Source organism: Acinonyx jubatus, chromosome E3 (assembly GCF_027475565.1).
Source record: "Acinonyx jubatus isolate Ajub_Pintada_27869175 chromosome E3, VMU_Ajub_asm_v1.0, whole genome shotgun sequence".
Lineage (NCBI taxonomy): Eukaryota > Metazoa > Chordata > Mammalia > Carnivora > Felidae > Acinonyx > Acinonyx jubatus.
The window spans coordinates 14,763,166-14,790,209 of record NC_069398.1 but is presented as its reverse complement, the minus strand read 5'-3'; the positions used below and the strand labels follow the sequence as shown (position 1 = coordinate 14,790,209).

At 49.2% G+C, this 27,044-nt stretch overlaps 1 protein-coding gene across 2 annotated transcripts in view; it reads right to left on the bottom strand.

The window, feature by feature from the left end:
• The window catches only part of CACNG3 (calcium voltage-gated channel auxiliary subunit gamma 3), an 86,714-nt gene that overhangs the window by 8,313 nt on the left and 51,357 nt on the right, over positions 1 to 27,044 (bottom strand). For both annotated transcript variants that reach the window (XM_053213272.1, XM_015067120.3), the window contains exon 2: positions 3,063 to 3,146. In XM_053213272.1, coding sequence (XP_053069247.1) covers positions 3,063 to 3,146 — 84 coding nt within the window. The remainder of the gene's footprint in view (positions 1 to 3,062; positions 3,147 to 27,044) is intronic.

Genomic DNA, 27,044 nt, shown 5'->3' with positions numbered 1-27,044 from the left:
GGGGGGGGTCACGGCAGGAAGGGTGTCAGTTCATTTTTGGCCTTGGGAAGTTCAAAGCTGAAGGTTCAAGGCTTTCAAGCCCCCCATTCATGGTGACCCTACCCCTGCTGTTTCTCTTTGCTACTGCACGGAGGTGCTTATGTGCCAACTGTCAAACTCTTTCTACAACTTAATGTCATGTCACAGAAGTTTTCTGAAAGTCTGGTAGCTTATTTAGCCAAGGGGGTTGCCTGGGAAGGGCATTGGAGTAGAAGTGGGGTGAGGGTGTGAGGGCACACAAGGGTGAGGTTCTCTTAATGAGAAGAAAATGAAAGAGTGTTTGCTTTTGCTTAAGGACAGCCACCCAAATACCCAGCACTGGAGTCTGGGCAGACCCGGGGCCCCATAACAGCGTCTCTCCCAACACTCTGCTTCCATGGTGAGGTTTTGGGAGAGGCTGGATTCCCTGCTTCCTTTAGCCCCCAGTCGAGGGGTACCCTGGGGAGGGGGGCTCTGGAGTCCCGGGTGGACACATGAGCCTGGCTGCAGGCACAGCTCATTTATAACTTCCCAATATTGACACGTATGACTTATGGGCTTCCATTTGGACCCTCAGCCTGGGACCCCACAAATATCAGGGGTTGATCTGCCTCCAATGGCTTCAAGGGAAACTTGCGAACAAACCTTTAAAGCATTCGTTCGCATTGTGTATTGGCAGGAATTGCGCAAATATTCAATGTGATGAGTTTAATTGATTGAAAGAGCCTTTAAATTAAAAAAAAAATTCAAAGCATGATTAAATTATGATCATGCACAAAGGAGACAATCTGAATGTTTGACGCTCTTGAATTGTGTTGCTTATAAAGGTGCAACTTTGCAAGGTGGCTGCCGTAACGACGTGGCAACCAGCTGGTGGCCCGACTCACTCTTTACCCACAAACGAGACACAGGGTTGCAGGTGTCTGCCTCAGGACGTCGCCTCTGTGATTTACTCTACTTTCATTTTAGCCCTATGGACACGAGGGAGCTTCAGACAAAAACGTTTTACTGTCTTCCTCCCCTACTTACTTCTTTCCTCTACTGTTCTTCCTCCCCAAACTATCTAGGGGTAAGTTGAGGTTGGAGACCCCTGCAGGAGCGTGCCCCTAGCTCCGTGTGGTGGGGTCGGGGATTCCAAAATTCCCAGTGGGACATTCGTGTACTCGTAAAGGCCTCTCCTTAACCTCAGCCTGATTCTGTGGCCAGTGAAGTGTGGGTAGACCGTGGGATGGGGGCAAGGACCCTCACCTTCTTAGGGGGAGCAAAATACTCTGTTGGAAAAGCAATCCACCTCTGGGAAGAACTTAAATCACTTTTGCAAGTTGTGAAATAGAAGTTATAGCTGTGTTTCACCTCCAGCAGGGCAAACATCACCATGTTGCATTAAAGCAGGAAAGAACAACAAAGAAAAACCATGCGTACTCAGTAAAATCCCCCTGGAGATGACACTAAGGTCATTCTTCTGAGGAGGTCCATGTACAAAGCAACATCTCTACATGTAGCCTGTAGTCCCCGTACCAAATTTTTCTGCTGCTGGTACAAATTCCCATAGGCATTTGGATAAATCCTACTAGATGCATAAGGACCGCAAACAGAGAAATGGTATGTTTACATTTTAAAAATCATCTTAAAAACAACTATTTCTTAATCGACTCTACTACCCCTTACATTGTAATGTGGTTCAAGGCTCATATAGAGACTTACAGTCCGTCTGCAGACTAACAGGTGTGAGTAGGGCTAAAAATGGTTGAAATTGAAACACCATTCTTCTTGAGCTATGAGTTACAAACATACTCTGAATAGGACAATTTATTGAAGTTTTTATTATTTTATTTTATTTTTAAAGTTTATTTTTGCGAGAGAGAGAGAGAGAGAGAGAAAACAGGGGAGAGAAAGAGAGAGACAGAGAGGGAGACAGAAAATCTGAAGCAGGCTCTGTGTGGACAGTGGAGAGCCCTGCTCAGGGGTCGAACTCCTGAACCTCGAGATCAGGCCCTGATCCCAAGTAGGACACTTAACCGACTGACCCGTCTAGGTGCCCCTCTTGAAGTTTTTATTTGTAATAGCCATAAAAAAAAAAAAAACACCCCTTACTTTTAACATTCCCTAACAGTAAATTTAGTCAATGCCTTTGAAATTCCCTTTTGTCTGAACTTGACACACATTTTGTTGAAGAAGTTACATTCAGATTATGTTAAGCCCCAAGTTCTCTCTGTGCCTAGATCAATGTCAGGCCCCTATTTGCAGCTGGACTTTGCTATGCTTGTCTCGTGCGACAGAAAAGAGAGAGCCCACATTGCTTCATCATTCCAAGTTGAGCCCTGGGCTGAGGGTAACGTGTGTGAGCTCAGTTAAATTTCTTGAGCCTGTCACGTAGATGACATTATCATCTCCATATCCGACGAGATAAAGACGGCTGAGAGATGGAAAGGTTAAGCAATTTGACCCAGGTTTAATCCAGCCAGTAGGGAGTCAGACAAGGGTAAAAGCCCAGACCAAGCAGAACCCAGAAACCTCGCACCAAGCCATCATCTCTTCTGCCCCTCATGTGATGCCTCTGTGACAGTCCCACGTCAGATCCAGGTTACTGATCTCGGGACAACCGCAGCCCACATGCTGGCCCTGCCCCAATAGGATGGAAACTGCAGAGAGGTGAACTTGGATTTACATCTATTCTCCCAGGGCTTGCCCCTTAGGACCGTGCCCATTAATACCTCAACTCAACTCTCTCAGGAAGGCAAAAACTTGTGCTCTAGTTGAAGAAAATTCCTTAGATTTTCTCTTAAGCAGACTAAAAAGAACCTTTCAGTTTTGACTCACCTACTTTTCCCCTTTCTATTTCTGGTTTATTGACATTAAAGAGACTTAGATATCAGAATCGCTTGAATGTCTCTGTCTAGTAGCAAAGGTCCCAGAAGCTCCTTTGGAGTATCCGTTTCCAGGGGTGAGCATTGAGGAGCCTCAGGGGCAGCCGGGTGACTGCAGGGCCACCCTCCCCTCCCTGTTCCCCCACCCTGGGGGAGACCCCAGAAGTGGAAACTTACGCAGGAGGTACTCTGCTGTGTCTTGTTCATAGTCTGCGTCTTCAGGGAAGTGATCGATTTTCTTGCACACTCCTCGGAAAGCCCCTGTGGAAACAAATGTGGGCCTGAGCTGGGGGAGGAGCCAGAGCCCCTGGGGTGAGCCTGGGTCCTCACCCCTACGGTGAAGATCCTTCCATGGTTGTTGCTGGCTGTGCATATTGTTGGCCCGTCAGCATCTGTCTGGGACACAAAAGAGAGACAAGTAGAGGAGGAAAAAAAAAAGCAGAAGACTTAACTTTTTTGCCTCCTAGATTTTTTGCATGATGTTGAGATCTATTGGGAAGGGCAAATAGCTATGAAACATAATCATTCATTATGAGGACTGCTTTATCTACCCCCCCCCCCCACACAACTGGTGAGGAAAAAAAGAAGGAAATGGAGTTTGTGTGTATTAATTTTCCGTTTTATCGATGAGGAAACGGGCCTAAGAATTTTGCTTGAGCTCACATGGTAAATAGGGGAGCCAGCATTCCAATCATGATCTGCTGACTCCCAGGTGTCTATCCTGGGCGTAGCTTCAGGAATAGCACACTGCCCCTGATCCTGCTCATATCTGACATGGGACTATCCCCTCACTCCTTCTCCTACCCTGGGTCATAGTCTGCTGTGCTTGGCCGTGTGGCCCACGCCTTCAGGAGACACAGAATGTACAGGTTTCTTGCAGAAACTGTCAGCATTTGCTTCCTTTTTTCTCTTCAAGATCAGTTTATAAAAAATGTTTATTTGAGACAGAAAGAGAGTGGGGGAGGAGCAACAGAGAGAGAGAGAGAGAGAGAGACAGAGACAGAGACAGAGAATCCCAAGCAGGCTCTGTGCTGTCAGTGCAGAGCCCGACCTCACGAACCCCTGAGATCATGACCTGAGCAGAAATCAAGAGTTGAACACTTAACGGTGCCACCCAGGTGCCCCTAATATCAGTTTGACTTAAATCATTTTGGGTATTTGATAGTCATTGTGGGTGTTTGTTAACTAGGCAATTAACCAATCTCTGGGGCAGCTAATGGCTGTGCCAGTTCTTATAAATGACAGCAATTTCTGAACTCCTCACCTTAACCCAGCAGGACATTATGCATCATTGTTCTCATCCCAGCCTGAGAAGGTGGCGTGGAGGGGAGGGGCAGTGTGATGTCACGGAGAGTAGACAAGGTTTTGGATCACATAGATCTGGCCTTATACTGCAGCACAGTTACTATAAGGATTAAATAAAGTATGTGAAGTGGAGATAATTTTTGCAAAACTCCAGGCGTGCCATCATAACAGCTAGTGTTTATTCAATGCTTCCAGTGGACCAAGCACAGAGCTGAAACCTGACATCCCTTCTCTCAGTGACTCTTGTCCACCTCCCTGGGAGGTAGGGGCTGTTAATCCTGACATTTGATGATGAGGCAACCCAGATCACAGAGGAGACTGAGGTGTCACAGCTGGAGAGGAGAAGAGTTGATATTGGAATCCAAGCTTCAAAGCCTGTGGTTTTCACCATTAGACTATGAAAGGTAGCCATTATTATTATGTCGATTATTATCTTGTAATAATGAGTGTCATGCACTTAACCCCTGCTACAAGTAGGCTCCGAGCCAGAGGCATTTCCCAACAAATGTGATGCGATATGCAGAACATCTCCTTGGTTCTGATTCTCTGCTCACCAGGCAAAGGGTGGACACAGAACCAAGGAGAGGGTCCTGGAGAGAAGACTTGCAGATTAAAGGAAATTCTTGGAAGAAACACAAAGTCATAGCTTCTTCCCTGATATCGAAAGAAAAAGCCTTCATTTTTTTTTCTTGTTCAGACTGTGTAAAAATTTTTGAATATTTATTTGAGAGAGAGAGAAAGAGAGAGAGTGAATGGGGGAGAAGAGCAGAGAGAGGGAGAGAGAGAGGATCTTAAGCAGGCTCCACGGTCAGCGCAGAGCCCGACGTGGGGCTCGATCTCAGGACCACGAGATCATGACCTGAGCCGAAATCAAGAGTCGCATGGTTAACCGAATGAGCCACCCACGCGCTCCTTTTTTTGTTGTTTAGATTTTAGAGTTCCATTCGCATATTCCTGTTAGTTTGTAAACCCCATTCCATTCCAGCTAGTTGAATAATAAGTCACAGGAAGTCACACACGCTGAGCCGATGTCATGTACTGGGTGCTAACCTAATTCCTTTACATGTTTTATCCTTGTTAGCTCTCAAAACTGCCTTATGAAGTACCTGGCATTTTGATCCCCTTTTACAGGCGAGAACACAAAGGCTTAGGAAAGTGAATGATTTCGTCAAGGCACACAGCCATAAATGGCATTCTCATAAGTGGCATGCTTGAATGGAAGTCTGCCTGACTCCAAATTTAAAAATTTTTAAATGTTTTTTTTATTTTTGAGAGAGAGAGAGAGAGAGAGAGAGAGAGAGAGAGAATGAGTGGGGAGGAGCAGAGAGAGGGAGACACAGAATCTGAAGCAGGTTCCAGGCTCTGAGCTGTCGGCACAGAGCCTGATGTGGGGCTTGAACTCACGAATGGTGAGATCGTGACCTGAGCTGAAACCAGGAGTCGGCCGCTCAACCAACGGAGCCCCCCAGGGGCCCCTCCAAAGCCAGAGTCCTAACCACTGTTGTGAACTGCACTCTCTTCCACACATTGAGAGTTGCCAGCAACATCCTGGGCCAGGTGGCTTTATGATAATTTCGTGGTCTATCCACAGCCACCAATTGTGGAAATGAATCGGACCAGTGAGTGATTTTTTCCACCAACCATGTTTTTTTGCCCCATAATCTACGCTGGGGACCACCGAGCAAGGCAAAGGTGGTGGTTGTAGGACCGCCTCCTGTTTGTTGTTTGACAGGCACCACAAAGGCTTTGATAGGAAGAAACGTTGGAGCTGAGAACGAAATGTGGACGTTACTGAGACAGACCCATCGGATCCACGTGGGAATAAAGAGCTCCGCGCATGTCTGCACCTGCTTGCGAACCGGGCCTTACCCGAGGTGGTTCACACCTGGAAACTAGAGCTTAGAGCCAGCAAACACCGGAAGCTCCCGGAGAAACAGTCCCCGGTATTTAGGGTCTCAAGCCACCCACCACCTGTTCTTGCACAGCCCATGAGCTAAGAATGGTTTTTGCATATTTAGATGGCTGGAAAAAAAAAACAACAACAACCAGAAGAATATTGTTTCATGACACGCAAAAAACTACATGAAATTCAAATTTCAGTGTCTGCAAATAAGATTGTATTGAAGCACAACCGTGCCTGTTTGTTTACGGCTTCCACGCGATGATGGCAGAGCCGCGGAGTTGTGGCAGAAACAGCAAAGCCAAAAAATATTTACTATCTGGCTGGGGAAGGTCTTGCTGATCTGTGGTCTGAAGATCCCTGTCCGGTGAGAGAACACAAAAAGAGGAGTCTGGGCCTTCCGGGGACTCTCGGAGGACATAATCCGAGCTGGTTCTTCTGAAGGGGATAACATCTAGGGCAAATCTGGGTCACGGAATGTTCTGTTTGGTGTTTTTGCCTGGTTTGTTTTATTTTTTACCTGCGGTAGTTTAATGCCTATTTTGATGTATTTTTTTTTAAGTTCAATATGTTGCTGCAATTTAAAATTCAGGATATGTCACATGAAAGCCTCATTTACAGCTTCTGTTAAAAAAATGGGGATCTCTGTCCCACATCTCCATGTGAAAATACTCCCCTGCACCTGGGGAGTCGGCCGCCCCCTGGAGACCGGTGCGAACTTTCCAGCTGGCCAGATTCCCCACCTGGCTCTCTGGCACTTGAGCTACCTGTGGCGAATTACCTCCCCCAGCCTCAGTTTCTTCCTCTGTAGAATGACGACAGCAACAATAATGTCGTGGGGGTTGTCATGAGAATGAACGGAGCCTCTAACAGCAGACAGAGCGTCGGCTGGTATTCTCAGCCCATACTCTTTTAATCGGGCAATGACGTAAACCACTTAGCACAGCTCTTGGCACATAGTAAGAGCTCAATAAATTATAGCTATTACTACCATTGGTTTTGGTAGGTATTTTAGGACCAGAAGAGACACATTGGTGCCAGGTTGAGATTTAAAAAAACAATCTAAAACGAAAGGGAATCAAGAATTTCCCTGAGGAAGACTCCACGCTGAAAAGGAAGCTGCTGCCATCACGACTCATCAAAAAGTGAACTTGGCCGTTCATGCAAAGAGCACATTGCCAGCTCCCTGAAATAACCACTGTTTAGCATTGCTGTATATTTCCTTCCAGACTTTTTCCCCCCCTCCATGCTTTCACACACAAATCGTTTTATAAAATTGAGATCATGATGTTCTTCTCACTTACATTTTTCTCAGGAGTATTTCCCCCTATCAGTAAATCTAAGAAAAACAGGATGGGTTGGACTTGCCCACGAACCGCAGAGGGTGGAGCCAAGAGAGACGTTGAAAGCATCTTCCCTGCAAGGATGAGGCAGGACACAGGGACAAGCACTCACCCAGCACAGTTTAAGCCAAGGCCCTGGGGCAGAGGGAAGCAGAAAGCAGGAATGTGGTAAACTGGGAGGAGGATCGGTGGTGGGAGGTGATCTGGGCGCAGATCCGGTGGTTACAGGGGAGAGGCAATGGGCACGCAGGGTAGGGCAGGTGTGAGACCTAGGCTGTGAGAACCCACAGACCGCAGGACCCCGGGAAGAGGTCTGGAATGGAAGAGAGAACCAAGGTAGATTTCCTGGCGTGTCAAAGTGAATCAGTTGCAGAGACTGGCTTTCTGGTGAAAACAAGCCTCATCCTGGGCAGAAAAGAATGTGCTGATGGTTCATCTCTGGCTCAGCCGATGGAAAAACACGTCTTCCATAAGAGGAAGGGGACTTTCTTTCAACCAACAAGCCTTCTTAAAGGTCAGACCCTAGAAATATTCCCAGTAAAATAAAAAATGAGGTAAGAACGCCCACCATCGCTTCTGTTATTTACCACGGTTCTACAAGTTCTAGTGCAAGAAGAAATAAAGCAGAATTGAGAGTAACAGGCAATAGAAAAAAAGAGGACGAAATTATCATTTTTTTTCCAGGTGAGAGAATAGTCTGCTTAGAAAGCTCGAGGCAATTTGCTGGACAAAATATTAGTATGAATGAAAGAGCTCAGTCAGGTGGCTTCTTCTAAGCTATTAAACCACATAAGAAAGAAGTAATAATTAAGTCATTGTGGCACCGATGTTTGAAGAGTAACATTGATCAGAATATTTGTCAATGCAGAGAAATATTACAAGGAAAGCAAGAAGCAGTCCATTATCCCATGCTCAGATAATCGCCATTAACTGAAAAGAATAGAGGTATTCAGGGGTGCCTGGATGGCTCAGTTGGTTAAGTGTCTGACTCTTGATTTCAGCTCAGGTCATGATCTCATGGTTTGTGAGATTGAGCCCCACATCAGGCTCTGTGCTGACAGCATGAAGCCTGCTTGGAATTCTCTCTCTCTTTCTCTGTCTGTCTCTCCCTGGCTTGTGCTCGCTCGCTCTCTCTCAAAAATAAGTGAATAAACTTAAAAAAATGGAAGTATTCATAGTTGGAAAATTCAGACAGTATATATCAAAAGGCATAAGATTAAAAGTGAAAGCATTTCCGTAACCCCCCCCCCCCGCCAATTCTGTCACCTGATAGCTCAGTAGGGCGACTTCTGTTGACCAAATGTTGAGTGAAATCATGTCTATGCTGAGATCTGAAGGGTAACTAAAAGTTCAACGGAAGAAGGGAGGTGTGTTGTCCCAGTCAGAGTGCAATAGCGTGCGTGTTATCGAGAGGGAGAGGAAAACTCGTTTGGGAACTCAGAGTAACTGAGGGTGTTTAGAGCAGCAGTGGTGGTTGGTCTGAAAGACAGTTCCAGTGGCTCCCGGTGGGTGGCAGAAAGGTGGTGGGAACCTGGGATAGGGCAGGTATGACATCTGGGCTGTGACGATTGGTCGCTTCAAACTTTGTCCCCCCCCCTTCCTAGGAATTCACTAGTGGCCAAGGCAGAAGATTCTGGTTCTAGGAACGTACATTCTCACTGGGGACAGAGTCTCCAGACTACATAGATGAACAAGGTCCCTGTGCTTTGAAGGAAACAGAACAGGATGATGTCATCGTGACTAGGCATGGGGTGGGGGCAGACGGTGAGCAATTTGGGGCAGTGTGGTGGTGGTTGGGGGGGCGGTGTTCGGGCTCTGACCTGCATAAAGAGAAGGAGCCAGTTATGTGAAGAGTGCAGAGAGGGCTTTCTAGGCAGAGGCATGGGCTCTGAGGTGGGAATGAGCTTCGTTAGTTTGAGGAACAGAAGGAAGCCCAGAGGGGCAAGACAGGGTCTCTTGTGGCAGATTTACTGGGTCAAACTTCAGCGAGAACAAGCCTAGACCACCTGCTGTGCCAAGTTTGGGCAAGGGCCAGATAGAGCTTTTCTGGGTCATCTTAAGACAGCTCTGCTCAAGTGTTTTTGGCCTCGGGTCCAGAAATACTGGACACAGAGCAAACAGACCTTCTCAAATTTGAAGTCCTGAAGGGAGACCCTGAGTGAGGGGCAGCCATCCACTGGATGTCCCTCCTCCAGCATCAGCAGAACCTCTGGATGGTTTTCCAGGAAGGACCCCCACATCTGCCTGCTGAGTGCAGTGTGCATAGCCCACACTGATGGTCCTGGGAGAGAATTTGGTGGCTGGGGCACCTGCCTTCCCCAACCTAATAAAGGGACATCACTTCTGAGTAGTCTCTGGATGGTTACCACGTGCTCAGAATGACGGTGGCCCTCTCAGCTCAGTGCCAGTGCCCAGAACATGGTCCAGCCCAGGAACCCTGCCAACCCAGTGCCTGGACATTGGCACCCATCTCAGCCAGCAGCCCATCTGGGGCACCCAAATTTCAGGCCCCCAAAATCCAGCTCAGAGCTCAAAACCGAGGCTAAGTGGAGACCAGAGCTCTCGGTCTAGAGACATAGGTCTTTTGTTAGGTCCCCATCGTGACGACTTTGCCTTAAGGAATCAGGAACGAACAAACATCAAGTTTGTTTATGCACCAGGAATACTTAAGAAAGCAAAAGTTACTGCCTGACTGTGAGAATGTAATAGAATAGAGCTCTATTACGGAGGATAAGAATAGCTTAAAACAGTGGTTTTCCAGGTGGAACTTCCGGAGTGGAGGCTGGGGTGGCTGGAAAATATTGGTGCTCTGTTTTACCCCCGGAGCTTTGTACTTAATCTATCTGGGCATGTGGAGTTTTCTATTTTGTTTTTATTTTTTAATGCTTATTTTTGAGAGAGAGAGAGAACGAGCATGAGCAGGGGAGGGGCAGAGAGAGAGAGAGGGAGACACAGAATCCGAAGCAGGCTCCAGGCTCTGAGCTGTCAGTGGGTTCAAGCCTGATGTGGGGCTCAAATTCACCAACTGGGAGATCATGACCTGAGCTAAAGTCGGACACTTAACCGACTGGGCCACCCAGGCGCCCCTGGGCATCTGGAGTTTTCAGAGCTCCCCAGATGAGCCTAACTGTTCAGCTGAGATTGAGAACCACCCCCTTCCAGGTGAGTCCACTTGCAAGTAGGGACCTTTATTTCATAGTAAATAATGAGGTTCAAAGAGACGCTCCCATCTTTATCTTGAAAATGAAATGATCATCTATCAGCATACATTTGTTTTGTCATATCTTTTCCAACTATGCGCTGGGATGAACAAAAAAGCAAGCTGTGTTGATTTTCAGCGGGAAGAGAACATAATTTCTTTCTGGTAAAATCACGAGAGCCCAATATGAAATCCTTCACTCTCCCAGCTGGATCGTAAAGTCTGACTTTCCCAGTAGGATCATAAAGTAGGTCCTTTTGGCAAAAAATATTTGAGTACGTCATCATCTTCTCAAGAGGTTCTCTTAATCCTTTGATATTCAAATCACTGGATGTGCCCTATAGCACATCATCCTTCTTGTTGATTTTTTCTTCTTCCATTGCTAACGGGTGTCCCTCCGCCCGGCTCCTGGGGCCCCCGGCTGGCATAACACATCACTCCTCACATCCATTCCGTGACGCTCTGTGGATTTTGCTAGATGTGCAATCTCACTTTGCAATCGTTTTTGCCTCTATTTGCATTGCATTGGATTGTCCCATGTTGACAAGAGCTGGCAATCAGAGAGAGGCTGCCAGACAAAGATGGTGAATTGCGGGGTACGGAATGGGGGTGGGGGTGTGGGATGGGGCAGGGAGGGTGTTTTAGTTGAGCCTGGTTTTATAAGTGGTCAGGCCATGCATGCACATATTCCCGTGAAGGGGATTTGCTTGCTTGTCCCCGCAACCGAGCATGTGCGGGGATTTGGGTAATGAGTTCCTGAACTAACCTGGTCTGTCTGAGCACATACAGTATAGCTATTACGGCTCATGGCTTCTAATAAGAGGACCACAGGAGTGAGTGAGTTTGGGAGAAACAAAGATCCTCTTTGATCGAAGTGTACAACCCGATTCACTCTCGTTCAGTGGATGTCTGTCGAGGTGCCTGGTTTGCATCAAGCTCTGTCCTGGGCACTTGGGGGTTTATCAGCGAACTAGATAGACTAGGTTCTGGATCTCAAGGCTGTTATGCTCTAGTGGGGAGACACCTACAGTGAAGGAAGAATAAATACAAATGTTTCTGTACAAAGGAAAAGGTCCTTTTAAATAGTGATACGTGCCATGAAAATAATAAACGTGGAGTTTATTATTTTGACTCGGGGACGGACAGTCATGAGATTGGGCGGACAGGGAAAGCCTCTCCGAGAAGGTGCCACGAGTGAGAAGATGAAGCCAACCACGGGGAGATTTGAGGGAAGAGCTTTCTAGGAAGAAGGCATCACATAAGCAAAGGCCCTGGGGCAGGATAATGTGTAGTGTGTTTCTGGAACCAGGAGAAGTGATACAGAGTGAGTAGGGGGAGAGCAGGTCCATGAAGAAGCTAGACTAAGCTTTAGGCAGCTGAGAAACGCAGTCTGCCTTATAGTTTTAAAAGATCTCTGGATGCCACGGGTTCGCAGAGGAACAGGAATGGAGTGCACCTTCAGAGGAATCATCGAAAGCCACTGTGAACCCTTTGAAGAAGTAACTGGCGATTGGGGGTGGAAAGGCAGGCCAGCCAGAGTCCTCGCACATCCACTTGAAGAGAGATGCCCAATGGAGAGAGCATCCTGCCTTGGGACCAAGTACGGGAAATTTAGCCAGGACAAGGGACTCTGGGTCCCTTCTCTGCACCTAGTTGATAGGCCTGCTTCCTTCCTTCCCTCCTTCCTTCCTTTTAGAGAGAGAGAGAGAGAGAGAGAGAGAGAGAGAGACTGAGGGGGAGGGGCAGAGGGGGAGAGAGAGAGGGAGAGAGAGACAGAGAGAGAGAATCTTAAGTAGGCTCCATGTTCATGTGGAGCTGATGCAGGGCTTAGTCCCACAACCCTGGGATCAGGACCTGAGCCGAAATCAGGAGTCAGACGCTCAACCAACCCAGCGCCCCTGGCTTGCTTTATTTCTGGAGAGCCTGGTGTTGTCGATCAGCCCATTGGGTGGGTTTGGGGTAAAATACTTTCCCTGGTCCTTAATTATTTGGCTAACTGCAGGTGCGACAGGAACACCAGCCGAGCCCAAACTCAGGTCCTAGCCAGTCCCGGAGCCCAAAGCTCCGCCCACCTTGACCGAGATGATTCCAGTCCACACCTGTCCTCTGCCTCTCCTTTGCATTCTCACCCAACTGCACAGGCCCCGGAGGGAGATTCACCAATAAGGCATGTATTTGGGGTACAGCAAAACAGGGGTACATAGAGGGAGAATGACACTGGAAATTATTTGATTTTTGACTTTTACAAAAGAGCATTAAAATAGTATGGAAAAAAATCAGAAGTGTGTTGATTTTCCTTGTTTGATAGCTTATTATTATTTTTTTAAGTTTACTTTCTTGAGAGGCAGAGACAGCGTGAGTAGGGGAGGGGGAGAGAGAGAGAGAAAGAGAGAGAGAGAGAGAGAGAGAGATTACCAAGTAGGCTCTGCACAGTGAGTGAGGAGCCTGACGCAGGGCTCGAACTCATGAAACCATGAGCTGAAATCAAGAGTGGGATGCTTAACTGACTGAGCCACCCAGGCACCCCAGTATTATTTTAAAGGTGGATTACTATGAGGGTGGGGTGGTCACCATAATCACTTGTGTGCTTCTGAAAGTCCTCCTAATCCTACCTAGGCAGGCACTCACAGGAGTGAGAACTCAGCCCGTTTCCTTACCACAGAGGCAGCCATGGCTGGGCAGGGGCTCTGGGGAGAGGCCTGCAGCCCCTTCATTTCTGCTGCTTTTAGGTGATGGCATCTCTCCTCCAGAGGTGCCTGGGAAAGTTGCATGTACCTGTGAAAGGTCCATGAAGGTCCATGAAAGGTCCATGAAAGAGTCCACTGGACCTTTGTTTTAAAAAAAGCACACTCCCGGGCCCCTTACTGGAGGCACTAGTTGGATTCTGAGAACCTGTGCTTCTTATCAGGCACCTCAGATCCCAATGCACATCAGAGTCTGAGAGCCACGCTCTCTAGCCAAGTGGACACAAGGTCATCGTCACACGCACAAAGGCCATGGCCGAGGACAAGGAAGGTGGGGTCTGGAGTGTGGAGGGTTTAAGGACAGCGATTCCCCCTTACAAGATCTGAAGCTGGAAGAGGCTGTAAATGGAACAAGGTTGTCTGAGGTCTTCCAACATGTGGGCACCCCACAGCCCTGTCCCTGGCACACCTGTGCCTTGGACTTAGCTTTCACGTTCACCAGTGTCAGCGGACTTTGGCACCACTCCCAAACGCAGCCCTGCACATGACCACGGAGGCGCGCTGACATTTGAAGGAGATTCGGTGACCTATCCCTCGTGACCTGACCCCTCCGTTTGCTCTCTAACTTCTGCATGTCACATGTCAACGCCACAATCACAGCATCACGTGTGGAGGTGTGGGGTTCGAAAGGTTTTTATTTTGAGTGGACTTTATTTTTCAGATCAGTTTTAGGTTCACAGCAGAACTGAGCAGAAGGTACAGAGATGCCTCATATCCTTCCCGTATCCTCCGCACACACAGCCTCCCCCGCTACCAGTGTCCCTCGCCAGAGAGGTGCACCTGTGACCATCAACGAACCTACCTTGACACGTCATTATCACCCAAAGTCTACAGTTTACACGAGCGTTCGCTCTTGGCGTCGCACATTCTATGGGTTGGACAAACGTGCAATGATGTGTATCCACCAACATGCAGAGTAGTTTCACTGCCCTGAAAATCCTCTGTGCTCCACCTGTTCGTCCCTCCATGTCCCCAGTCCTTGGCAACCACTGTGCTTGTTACGGTCTCCATAGTTCTGCCTTTCCCCAGCATGTCAGAGAGTTGGGATCACACAGCATGCAGCCTTTTCAGATGGGTTTCTTTCACTGAGTAATATGCACGTAAGGTTCCTCCGTGTCTTGTCGTAGCTTGAAGTTCATTTCTTTTTAGCACGGGTCAAAATCTCATTGCCTGGATCTAGCACAGGTTTATCTATCCATTCCCCTACTGAATGACGTCTTGGTTGTTTCCAGGTTTTTGGCCTTTATGAATAAAGCTGCTATAAATATACACTTGTGGGTTGTGTGTGGACATAAACACCAAGGGGTATCTGGGTAAATACCAAGGCGTGTAATTGCTGGATCATATGGTCACAGTAAATTCAGTTTGGAAGGAACTGCCAAACCGTTTCCTTTAAAAGGCTTATTTATTTATTTTGAGAGTGAGAGTGAGCAAGCATGAGTGGGGGAGAAGCAGAGAGAGAAGGAGAGAATCCCAAGCAGGCTCTGAGCTGTCAGTGCAGTTCCTAACATGGGGCTTGATCTTATGAACCTCGAGATCATGACCTGAGCTGAAATCAAGAGTCAGATGATTCACCGACTGAGCCACCCAGGCGCCCCACTGTTTTGAATGAGTTTCTGTTCTCCACGTCCAGCAGTGAATGGGTTTCTCTGGCTCCACATCCTTGCCAGCATTTGGTATTGTCAGTGTTCTGGATGTGGACCATTCTAATAGGTCCACAGGTCCACAGGTCCATAGGTCTAAGAGGTATTCTGTGGTTTTAATTTGCATTGCATGACGACATATGATGTGGAGCATCTTTTCATACATGTACTTGACATCTGTATATATTCTTTGAGGATGTATCTCCTCTGTTATCTGTTCTATTTTTTAATCAGGTTTGTTTTCTTATGGCTGAGCTTTAAGACTTCTTTGTATATTTTGGCTCACAGCCCTTTATCAGGTGTGTCTTTCGCAAATGTTTTCTCTAGCCTGTGGCTTGTCTTCTTATCTTCTTGACATTGTCTGTCCAAAAGTTTATTTTTTAAATGCTGATTTGGCACTTTCTTCATTAGAAAAAAAAAAAAATTAATCCAGTGGAGTGTTTTAAAAAGCGGCGTCTCTTAACTCTTGAGAGAGCTGGACTCAGATTTCTGCCTCTACAAACTTTGTAAACATGTTGCAAAATCAAACCCACAGCACCAGAGCCTGTGTTTAAACTGTCTGTGCAGAAAGTCATACTTTTTGACATTTTGTGCCATTCTGACTCTGCTAAATGGAGGAAAGGGAGAGAGAACCTCCGCGGTCTGTTTCCACGCTACCCTGGGCTGCTCATTTCAACCTCCACTGGTCAGCTCTGCCCAGCACTAAACAGCTTTGCTCCCAAGCAAATGCAGCCCAGGCCCTGACATTTATATCCAGAATCTTTTACTCTCTTCTATTCATTAAGCATGGGAGGTTGCTATGGCAACCATTAACCGCACCTGACATCCAGGAATAGTTCTGGCATTTTGAGCAAACACCACACTGGGATTTCGTTCTGCAAGGTAACCTTGCAGCCTGCGCGGTTTCTCCCCGGCATCTGAGCTTTTCCTTCCAGGCCCTTTGCCTGGCTCAGAGGGGGAAAGAGAAGGCGGGTCTCTCCTTCTCGATTCCCCATTCCCCTGCCCACTCGCCCACTAGGATCTCCTCGGGACCTGCAGTATGATGGAGGTGTGGTGGGGTGTCTCTGGGCAGGACGTGTGAGGGCCGCAGCACGCGCATGTGTGTGTGTGTGTGTGTGTGTGTGAGAGAGAGAGAGAGAGAGAGAGAGAGAGAGAGAGAGATGGGGTCGGCAGAGGCGGATGCCAACGTATTCCAGAAAAGCAGAGAATGGAAAGGGGTGTGCACATGACTGTATACACGTGTGCTGGAGGGGGTGTGAGCTTCTGTGCGTGGTGCACGCACGCCTGGGTTGCACCTGAACCAGAACCACGGGCTGCGTGTGGAACCCACGGGACCTTCTCTCCCCTCTGCCATCCCGCCTTGTCCTTCTCGCATCCTCTCCCTCTTGCTATGCTCTAGATCAGCCATTCTCAAACTTGAATACACGTGTGACTAGCCTGGGCACCCCTGAAAATGCAGGCCCTGAACACGCAGGTCTGGGGGAGACCCTGAGATTCTGCCTGCTTCTGGGATTTCTAGCCAGTTCCTGGGTGCTGCTCATGCCCCTGGTCCATGAACCACACTTTGAGTAGCCAGGCCTGGCTGACCCCAGAAGCACCCCCCGCCCCCCACCCCAGAAACTGAAATAGCACTGGTGCCTGGACCCTACCACGGAGATTCTATCAGAACCTGTGGATATGGGCCCAGTCTTTTTATTTAACTTGTTTTTTAAATTTTTTATTTACTTTTGAGAGAGAGAGACAGACAGAGCACGAGCAGGGGAGGGGCAGAGAGAGAGGGAGACACAGAAGCCGAAGCAGGCTCCAGGCTCCGAGCTGTCAGCACAGAGCCCGACGCGGGGCTCGAACTCACATTCGTGAGATCATGACCTGAGCCGAAGTCGGACGCTTAATCGACTGAGCCACCCAGGCGCCCCGGGCCCAGTCTTTTTTGGAGGCTCCGCCAGGTTATTCTAAGGTGCAGCCACGGCCCTGGGTCTGCTGCTCTCCTTACTGTCCCTCTAACACACATTTTCTGTCTGTGAGACCTTTGCTGTGGCCGGCCTGTCTGCCCGACCACTCTGTCCTGGGCCTTCGGGGAGCTGGCTCGTTCTTAACACTCAGGTCTCCGCCTGCCTTAACCACTTCCAGTCACTTCCTTCGTAGAGCTTATGATTCTATGTGAGTGTGCTAATTATTTCTATTTATTGCCTTGTTTACTTTCTGACTCCTTCACCGGAATACAAGTGCCTGTGTGTCTCAAACGTCTCACACGAGACCTCATGTGAAGTAGGTAATGTGTGAGTATTTATCAGATGTCTGTCCGTTGTGTGTTGCATGGGAGGGAACCTCAGGCAAGGTGGCTTCTCATGGGATAATGAGCAAAGTTGTTAACCCGGCCTGTGTGGTCCTGTGTGATCTGGCCCTTGCCCACCCACAGCTTCTTCCACCCATACTCCTCTTGGCTCCACTACGTACTAGCTGTTTATCCTCAGGTAAGTTACTTGACTTCTCTGAGCTTTAGTTTCCTTAGCTTCAAATGGGTATAATGATGCTACCCTCGGAGGGCTGCTACAAGTGTTAAAGGGACAGTGTTAAGAGCCAAAAATCTTGGAAACATCTTCTGGTGGTTTTATGGGTCGGATTCACTATATAGGTGACCAGGAAAGAGATCCATAATGGGTATATTTTTAAAAAGTTGAAGTTCAATATGGAAGCCCTCATCTCATTTTTGTAAGCAAAAAATATGTGCAAATGGATTATAAGGCAGTTAATGTGAATGGTGGCCCCAGGAGTTGAGCAGTGCACTGCCTGAGCAGCTGTACATAGGTTCTTTTGTGGATTGAAGCTAGATAGGTAGATATTGATTTAGATTTCAAATAGTCATGGATACAGATCTTCACATAGATATGTCTCAGTAGGCACAGGAAAAGATTAATAAAGTTACTTTCAACAGTGGTTACCTCTGTGGGGTGGGGAGGGCATAGCATTTGAGTGGCAGAATTGGGAAGGCAACTTTTGCCTCTTACTCTCTATTTTTTAAAGTGGATTATGAGTGGGTTTTGCTCTCTTTGACTCTGTTTTCCTATATTTCTCAAATTTAAAACCTGAAAAATTTAAAGTTTAAAACTAAAAGCAGAGATAACATATAAGGAAATGTCTAGCTGATCACTGTCTGGTGTGGGGTTGCGTGTTCAGGAAACAGGGCAACTAGAGGGGAACGAGAGGCCGTCGAGAGTCTGCATGATGGGGGCGGGGGGTGCAGGTAGGTTGGAGGCTAGAAGAGACCCTCAGCATGAAGCTTACAGCTTGTCTTGGCACTTTCTGGCCGTACCCAGGGGTGCCCCAGGGTTCCTTGGAAGTGCTAACAAGCTCACAGAGCTGTCCTCGGGTGCTGGCTGGGCCGTGTTTCTCTGGGGCATCTGGAGGTGGTGTCTCCTCTGTCTCACCTAACTACACAATGATGCTGATGTGAGGATCTCAATCCAAGTAGGACAGTGGGAGTCACCAGGAGGGAATGGCGGCGGCTCCACGTGAGTTCCGGGCTGTTTTGCTCTCCTACTCGTGCGTTTCTAGCTTCTAATGCAGGTTCTGCCATGGTGCTAGCTGTGTAACCTTGGCAAGTGATGTCTCAGTTTCCTCATCTGGGAAATGGGCATAATCATAGTACTTAACTCTCAGGGTTGTTGTGAGGATTGAATGAGATCAAATAGATGAGGCAGATAGCATGCTGAAATACTCATTTTTAAAATTTAAAAAATTTTTCCAATGTTTATTTTTGAGAGAGAGAGAGCACACACACGAGAGAGTGGGGGAGGGGCAGATAGAGAGGGAGACACAGAATCTGAAGCAGGCTCCAGGCTCTGAGCTGTCGGCACAGAGCCTGACACAGGGTTTGAGCCCACAAACCGCAAGATCATGACCTGAGCCAAAGTCTGATGCTTAACTGACTGAGCTGCCCAGGTGCCCCTAAAATTATTTTTTAAAAATTTATTTATTTAAGTAACCCCTATATCCGATAGCGGGGCTTGAAGTCATGACCCTGTGATCAAGAGTCACACGTTCTTCCAACTGAGCCAGCCAAGTGCCCCTTGGTGAAATACTCATTAACTCCCAGCTAGGATTAGTCTAAATATCATTTCCAAGGGCTATCATCCCTAATTCGAAATTCGGAATTCCAAACAGCTCTGAGCAAATAAACGCACCTTATGATTTATTTGGGAGCAAAACTATGAGATCGTCACATGGACTCAGCTGGGGGCAGAACCTGACCTGAGCTGACTTGGGAAAGCATTCGTGGTCTTCATTGGTCTCACTTGGTGCAATATTCCCGAGTTTTGCTGCAGAGCGACGGATGCATCTATCTGATGGCGGGAGGCTGTTACAGAGGTATCCAGCCATCTATAGTAGATGTCCCCTAGCACCTTTCTAAAATCCTACCGTTCTGATTCCTGGAATGTTCTGAGGAAGAGACTAGAGGTACAGCTACGGCAGACCACACACTCTTCATTTGTATGCCTTTCTCCATATATTTATATCACATGTTTTGGCATTTGTCTTCTATTGCTCTTTAAATCAACTCACTTTTTTTTTTTTTTTAACTGAGATGTATTTTAAAAGGAAACTTTATAACCCAACTGTAAGTGGAAAGCTAGTACCGCTGGCCATAAATAGAAGGGCATTGCAAAAGATACATACAATGGAAACAAAGTGATGTTATTAAATCCAAGCTGGATACCGTGAATTGAAAAGCAAATACCTTTCTCCTCATGGGGTGAGATGTTATTTAGTGCCCTCTCTGGGTACCAGGCATCTGCCGTGGGAGCATGGGTGTCCCCTGCTGGTGGGCTGTCGGGTAGCCCCCTGGGGGAATGAAGGGACCAGGTGACCCCCTTCTATCTGGGGTGGGCAGCACTCACATTCCATGCCCACAGGCACGTGACATCAACGGTCATACTTCATGTGATGAGAGCAGCCTGAATTTGCTCAGTGCCATCCTGCCCCCATCTGCAACCGGAAATTTCCTTCTGATCCACCAGGCCCTTGGGCCTGTGTTGCTGAGACTGCCCCGAGGGAGGCATCATTTAATTTAACTAGAGGACTTCGAGCCTATAAGCTGGTTTGGCCAGGAGCTAGACTCTAGGCAGGAAGATGTTTGTTCATTAATTTGTCCAAAAAAAAAAAAAAAAAAAAAAAAAAAAAGATCTACAGAGTGCCTACTATGTGCTAAGCACCATGCTTGGTTCCATGGGTGCAGAAGAACGTTAGATGAATGAAATCCCTGCCCTTCTGGATGTGGGGGAGAAGGAGCAAGCTCATTACTGCGTAGGAAACATGCTATGAAGGCAATAAGTAAGGTGCCATGACCGCCAATCACAGTGGGATGGACGGGAAGCCTCTAGAAGGGTTGTCTGAGCTGAGGCAGGATGCTGAACATGAGTCAGCCACGCTGAGAACAAGGGGGAGAGCATTCTGGAGGGCTGGCCGACATGTGCAAAGGCCCAGAGGCTAGAATCCTCAAGGGTGGTGTTCTCAAACTTCAGGGGGTGCAGCACCCCAGGAGCACTTGCTAAAATACAGATTCCTCAGAGATTCTGAGCCGGGAGGTCTGGAGTGGGGCCCAAAATTCTGCATCAGCACCCAGGAGATGCTCAGGGTCTTTCTATTCTGCATGCCCCGCCCCCCTGCACATGTGATGCTTCTCAAGAGAAGCTCCTTTCCTTACGGCCATGGATGCCATCTCCAAACACAGATCCCCCAGCCCAGGGTGTTGGGGGTGTGCGTTCTCTCTGGGCTTCCAGACCCGCCAACACTCCACATGCCAAAACCAGGCTGTGGTCTCTCCAGACCTCACTTTGCCAGAACCACTCATCGGCCTGCACAGAAACGGGAGCCTCGTTCTCTCCAGTGCTGTGACTCCGGGGTCTCGTCCATCCCTGGGAGCAGTGACTTCTCCACATTCTGCTGTGGTCCCTGGAAGAGGCCGAGGAGCACACACAAGCCCTGTCCTCTACCCATCTCGCTTCTCACTGTCCGATTCCTGCACGATGCAACGGCCTTGAAGAGAGCCAGGGGGCTCTAATCTCTTCTCTCATCTGCTGGGATGGCTTGGTAGTTAAGAGCGCAGGTTCAGGACTAGCCAACCCCAAGTTCGAACCTGCCTGCCCCTTCTTGCTGGTGCAACCTCGTTCAAATTTCTCCATGTCTATGCTTCAGTTTTCTCAGCTGGAAAGCCAGAGAGGCCAAGCAAATGAGATGCTATAAATACAGCATTTGGCATGTGTCTGGGACCCAGGCTACGTGGACGATGGTCATGATGACGGTCACTATGCAGCCTGGTGGGTCACTCAGGGGAGCCCTTCATTCACAGGAGTCCCCTTTCTTCCCGTCTGGGAAGCTGGCCCCACTTGTGAGGTGTGTGTCCCAGGACTGTAGGAGGCCTTTGTCTTGTTATGTGTTTGCCTGTGCGTTTTGCCCCATGTCTCACGGGAGAGGGCACTGCAGCTCAGGGAAATGAAGGACGTGATCTGAGGAAGACCCAGCCAAGTAGCCGAGTTGGAATCTGAACCCAGACCTGTTTGTTTTCACTCCCCAAGTCGCCGCCATAATAGGACTGTGGGAGACACCAGACAAACTGGGCAGACCTGTCACTCATTCCAGGAGCCAAGGGCAGACAAGGCACACACAGCCTGGGTCAAGCTGGGGGGCTTCTGGGGGTGGGGTGGAATCTTAGGGCGTCTCAGCTGGGCTGCTGGGAGGCCATCTGGAAAGGCGCCCAGAGCAGAATGAAGCCACAGACGGATCGATCCGTCGTCGCCCCAGTGAGCAACATGGCCGCCTGCACCATGCTGGCTCTGTGGGGATGTCAGGAAACAGGTCAGGACCTTCCCGCGGGAGCTTTGTCTCGTTGGGGAGAGAGCACACAGACTCACAAAGAGGGAATCCATTTGGAGTGGGCAGTGAGTACTCAGAGTTCAGAGGAGCTTCTGGAGTGCTGGGCATCAGGCGGGGCTGAAGGGAAGTCTGAGCCTGGTCCCCAGCCAAGTCACTGACGTGGAAGGCGTGGGGCGGTCGTGTTTCAGGAGCTGGCGTAGCCAGGGCAGCATCCCCAGGCGGGGGTTCCTGCCAGGGATTGGAAAGGACGGCTGTGCCTGGCCTTGGAGCCCTGCAGGATGGGTAAGGTCCAAAGGGTTCCTGAGACCCTCCAGGTGGTCTTGGAACCTTGGGATCACTTACACTCTTTGAAACTCAGTTTCCTCCTCCGTAAAAGAGGGATCATAACAGTACAAGACCCCCGATGAGACAACGCCTGTGCAGCTGTTAGCAGGCAGGCACAGAGTACACGTTCAATACGTGCTCTCAATTAACACCTGATGCTGGGGATACGGAGGGTGGTGGCCAGAGTTGGGGGAAATGAAGTGACAGGTGTGTTCTCACAGCTGAAGAAATACACCCCAGAAGTCCAAATGCCCCTTCCTTGGATTTGGAGAAGACCTTTCTCCCAGAATGTCTGGGCAAGGCGCAGAGGTGGATAAATCTTGGCCAAAGACACAAGGCAAAGGAGCTGTATGACAATGTGGCCTGGTCCCCTGTAAGCGGTCAGTGAATACTTGTTGAGTTAAGAGAACTCCAAAAATAATTCTGCGGGGCGTCGAAACGGGGCTGGGGCTGCTGAATTGCGGGAAGTGCCAGCATGAGCCATCTCCTTTGAGCCTCAGGTGGGCCCGGCCACTCCCTTGTTCCGGGAGCTTCTCTAAGATCCTCGGCAGAGAATAAAAATAGCCGCACGAATCTGCAGCTTCCTTAGGCGGTGACCGAGGGGCTCAGGTGGTGACCAAGGGGCTCACAGTCTTGCACACTTGGGGACTGTGGCTCCTCAAACACCATCATGCTCAAAGCCCACGGCTCCTGTTTTCTACCCACTATCATTCCTGATTGTGCAGCAGGGGGGCTCCCGGATGGCATGGACTTGGACAGGGCTTGGTGGTGGGAGGAGGAGGTGGAGGAGGGGGCAGGAGGAGGGGGGAGGAGGAGGTGGAAGAGGAGGAGGGAGGGAGCAAGGGAGAGGAGGATCATGGGGGAGGAGGAGGAGGGAGAGGAGGAAGAGGGGACAGGAGAAGGGGGAGGAGGAGAAGGGGGAGGAGGGGGAGGAGGAGGGAGGAGAAGGTGGGGGCAGGAGGAGGAGGGGGCAGAGGGAGGAGGGGGAGGAGGAAGAGGGGGCAGGAGGAAGGAGGAAGAGGAGCAGTGGGAGGAGGAGGAGGAACAGGAGGAGGGGGAGGTAGAGGAGGGGACAGCAGGGGGAGGAGGAGGAGGAACAGGAGGAGGGGAGGGGGAGGAGGGGGAGGAGGAGAGGGGAGGAGGAGCGGGGGGAGGAGGAGGTGGGGGCAGGAGGGGAGGGGGCAGAAGGAGGGGGAGGAGGTGGAGGGAGGGGAGGAAGAGGGGGCAGGAAGAGGGAGGAAGAGGAGCAGGGGGGAGGAGGAGGAGGAACACAAGGAGGGGAAGGAGGAGGTGGGGGAGGAGGAGGGAGAGGCACAGGCAGCCGTGAGAGTCCTTAGAGAATTTGCCAGGTTTCAGAATGAAGCTGCCACATGGCTGTAGGGGAGTCGGTGGGAACACAGGGACATATATATCTATACGTGAGGGCTGTGGCACCCACACATGCAGAGCATTGTGCTGGCTAATAAACCCTGGGGAAAAGAACCAGGCTCCGACCAAAGAAGATCCTGTTGTCCAGATTGGCCCACGAGGGCAAGGCTTCCTACGTTCTCCGCATCACCGTGGTGCGTTGGGGCAGAAGGGCAAAGCCCCTCGCTCAGGCGGCAGGCTCCGGGTCAGCCTCGGCTGCCGGGCTGCCCTGTGGGCAGAGGGGCTCTCGGTATCCTGCAGCGGGCCGCTCCGTGCGCCTGGGCCCAGGGCTGTCTTACAGGGTCCCGTGCTTAGAAGAGTCCTGTGCTTGACCGAATGCTCTGCCCCACTGTCTTGAAAGCCTTCGTGTTTCCTGACCCGGGAGCTCCCCATTTTCAGCTAGCACAGGACCCCACAAATCATGCTGCCCATCCTGCAGCCCACACAAGGCGACCAGAGAGGAGCTCTGTTTGGGGGCCGTGTACACATCCTAGATCTATCTTTTGGGCCAATTTCGTCTCTTCACTGAACCCCAAAAGGGTAGAAAAGTTGAGGTCTTAAACACAGAAAAGTGCTAAGAAAAGGAACCTCTCAACATAGGGATTGGGGCGCCTGGGTGGCTCAGTCAGTTAAGCAACTGACTTCGGCTCAGGTCATCATCTCATGGTTCATGGGTTCGAGCCCTGTGTTTGGCTCTGCACTGACAGCTCAAAGTGTGCTTGGGATTCTCTCTCCCTTTCTCTGTCCCTCCCCGACTTGTGCTTTCTCTCTCTCTCTCTCTCAGAATAAATAAATAAACTTAAAAAACAACCACATAGGGATTATGAGCCTTGACTCTGGAGCCAGAGTGGCTGGGTTCAAATTCTGTCCCTGCTGCTCAAGCTGTATAACCTCGGGCAAGTTGTTCTAGCTCTCTGAGTCTGACTTTCCTCATCTGTAAATCAGAGATAATAGATTCATCTCAGAGGGTTTTTGTAAGAAATAATGATTTTACATATGTAAAGTTCTTAGAATTGTGAAAGTTTCAGCTACTATTATTTTTTCTTTAAAGACAAATTGTTATACATGCTGTGGTTACTATTTATCAGTGCCTACTGGGAGAGAAACATAGTTTCATTTAATCCTTACAAGAATACCGTGAGATACATACTGTTGTTTTCATCTGCGTTGTTATAGATGAGAAAACTGAAGCACAGAGAGGGTAAGTGACTTGTGCAAGGAAGCACGGCTAAGAAGGGGCCTTGAACACAGGTGGCCTAGTTCTGGACCTGAACATTATATTCCTCTTTGCTATGCAACTCACCAAAACTGGGGAGGGACGTAGATTGTTTTGATGGGGAGGGAGGCGCCACTGAACTAAATTATGGGCAGGTCGATTAGAGAGGATTATGGAGGAGCCAAGTGGAGATGCCCAGTGGGCTGTTTCCGACCCACAGCCTCGGAACAGGAGGCCATGGTTTATAGTCTAAACCACTTTTCCCCACTGTCTGATACAGTCCAGCCCCAGCTACCAATGTTTAGTTCTGTCTTCCTTCTTGTTGGCTGGGATTTCATACTTAGAGCAGGTTGGTGAAGGCGGGCTCTAACAGTTTTCCAAATCAACCCCTAAACGGGTCAGGTCCAGAGACAGACGGGGCAACCGATCACGCTGGAAACACGCATCTGAGGACAATAGGCCTGGCCTGGAAAAGCCTCTCCTGCTTCCTTGTGCCCAACCTCCCGCCTCATTGCTTTTTACCACATACTTAAAAAGGTCTTAAGATGCACCAGGTATTTTTAAATAGCACTTTACAGATACTAACTCACAGTAACCCCATGGGATACTGACTTCCCATTTTACAGATGGGAAAGTCGAGGCACGGGGAGGTCAAGTAATGTGCCTTGTACCTGTCTGTAGAGCTTTTGCTCTTAAGTTTTGCCCCATACTGTGGCTGAGAGAGGCGACCCAAGTGTGCTGTGGTTGGCTGCGTCCTCCTGACACAGAAAAGGGAAACAGCCTGAGAATGCTCTGAGGGTCTCGGTCCCCTGTGTCCATGCTGGAGAGCTGTCCAGGAAGCAGGAGCCTGTAGAATCCTCGATATTCGTCCCTTATTCGTCAGACATCACCTAGAGGGTGTCCAGGAAGAGCGTCTACCTCTGTTTGAGCTCAAGCTCCCTCAGGAGAGTCGCTCCAATGAGCTGATCTGTGCACACTGACTGAGCACCTCACAGCAGGATGTGGGGAGTCCAGAAAGCCCTCCACTTTTTGAACCCTCCTCCTTGAGGAGGAGAATCCAAGGTGAAATTCCAGGATATGGACACTGGAGCCAGACCGCCCAGGTTCAAATCCCTGCAGCAACACCTACTAGCTGTGTGACCTTGGGAAAGTCACCTAACCTCTCTGTACCTCAGTCTCCCCACGTGTAAAATGGGGATAACAACCGCCCTATCGCATAGGAATGTTGCGAGGATTAAATGAGTTCATCTGTGGTAAGTGATGACAACAGTGGCAGGCACGTAGGAGACACGGTCTAAGCGACAGCTATTTTCATTGTTGGGGATTTCCTGTCTCAGATCGACTATCTGATACCTTTCCCTTGCCCTCAGATGTTCAATGTGTCAGCAGATTCCGTCAATCTCCAAAGCGTGTCACCGTGTGGAACACTTCCCCTGCATGCTGGTCCAAGCTACCAGCACCTCCTGCCTGGATGGCTCCAGTAACCTACATGTTCTCCCTGCTCCACTTTTCCTCATGCCTGGCCCACAGTGATGTTTGACAGAGAAAACCACTTCGCATGACTCCCTCGCTTCCCATCAGATTTAGGACCACCTCTGAAGTTCCCACCAGGCTCAATGGTCCCTCCATCATCGATTCCCTTCTGCCTCCTAGCCCTCATCTCCTACCATGCTACCCCCTTGGTGTTCCAGTCACACCAGCTGCAAACACACGGAGCTCTTCACTGCCCCAGGGCCTTAGCACATGCTGTTCCATCCACCTGGAATACGTATCTGTATTCTCACATGCCTGGCTTCATCTTCCACTCGGTCTCAGCTCAGATGCCCTCCCCATCAACCATGGTAGGACATGATCTGATTTCCTCTTGAAGATCTGCTCCCGTCTTTGGGGAGAAATCATTACTTACACAGCGTGCTCTTGCAATGTTTCTACCAAGTCCCACCAGGCACTAGGCACCCCTGTGTGGAAGCACGTGAACTGGAATTCATCTGCTCACTCAACAGGCATTGTGCTAGGAAGTGTGTGCAAAACCAAGGCAAACGAATAATGTGCCGGCCCACCAGGAGATCAAAGCCCGAGCTAGAAGCTTATCTGGTGGTTTTCTCAGGCTGAAAACATGCCGTGGCCCAGAACTTTCCGTGAAGAGTGAAACTGCTCTAACAGGTGTCAGGAGGCCTAGGTTTGAATCCCAGCTCTGATGCTTGT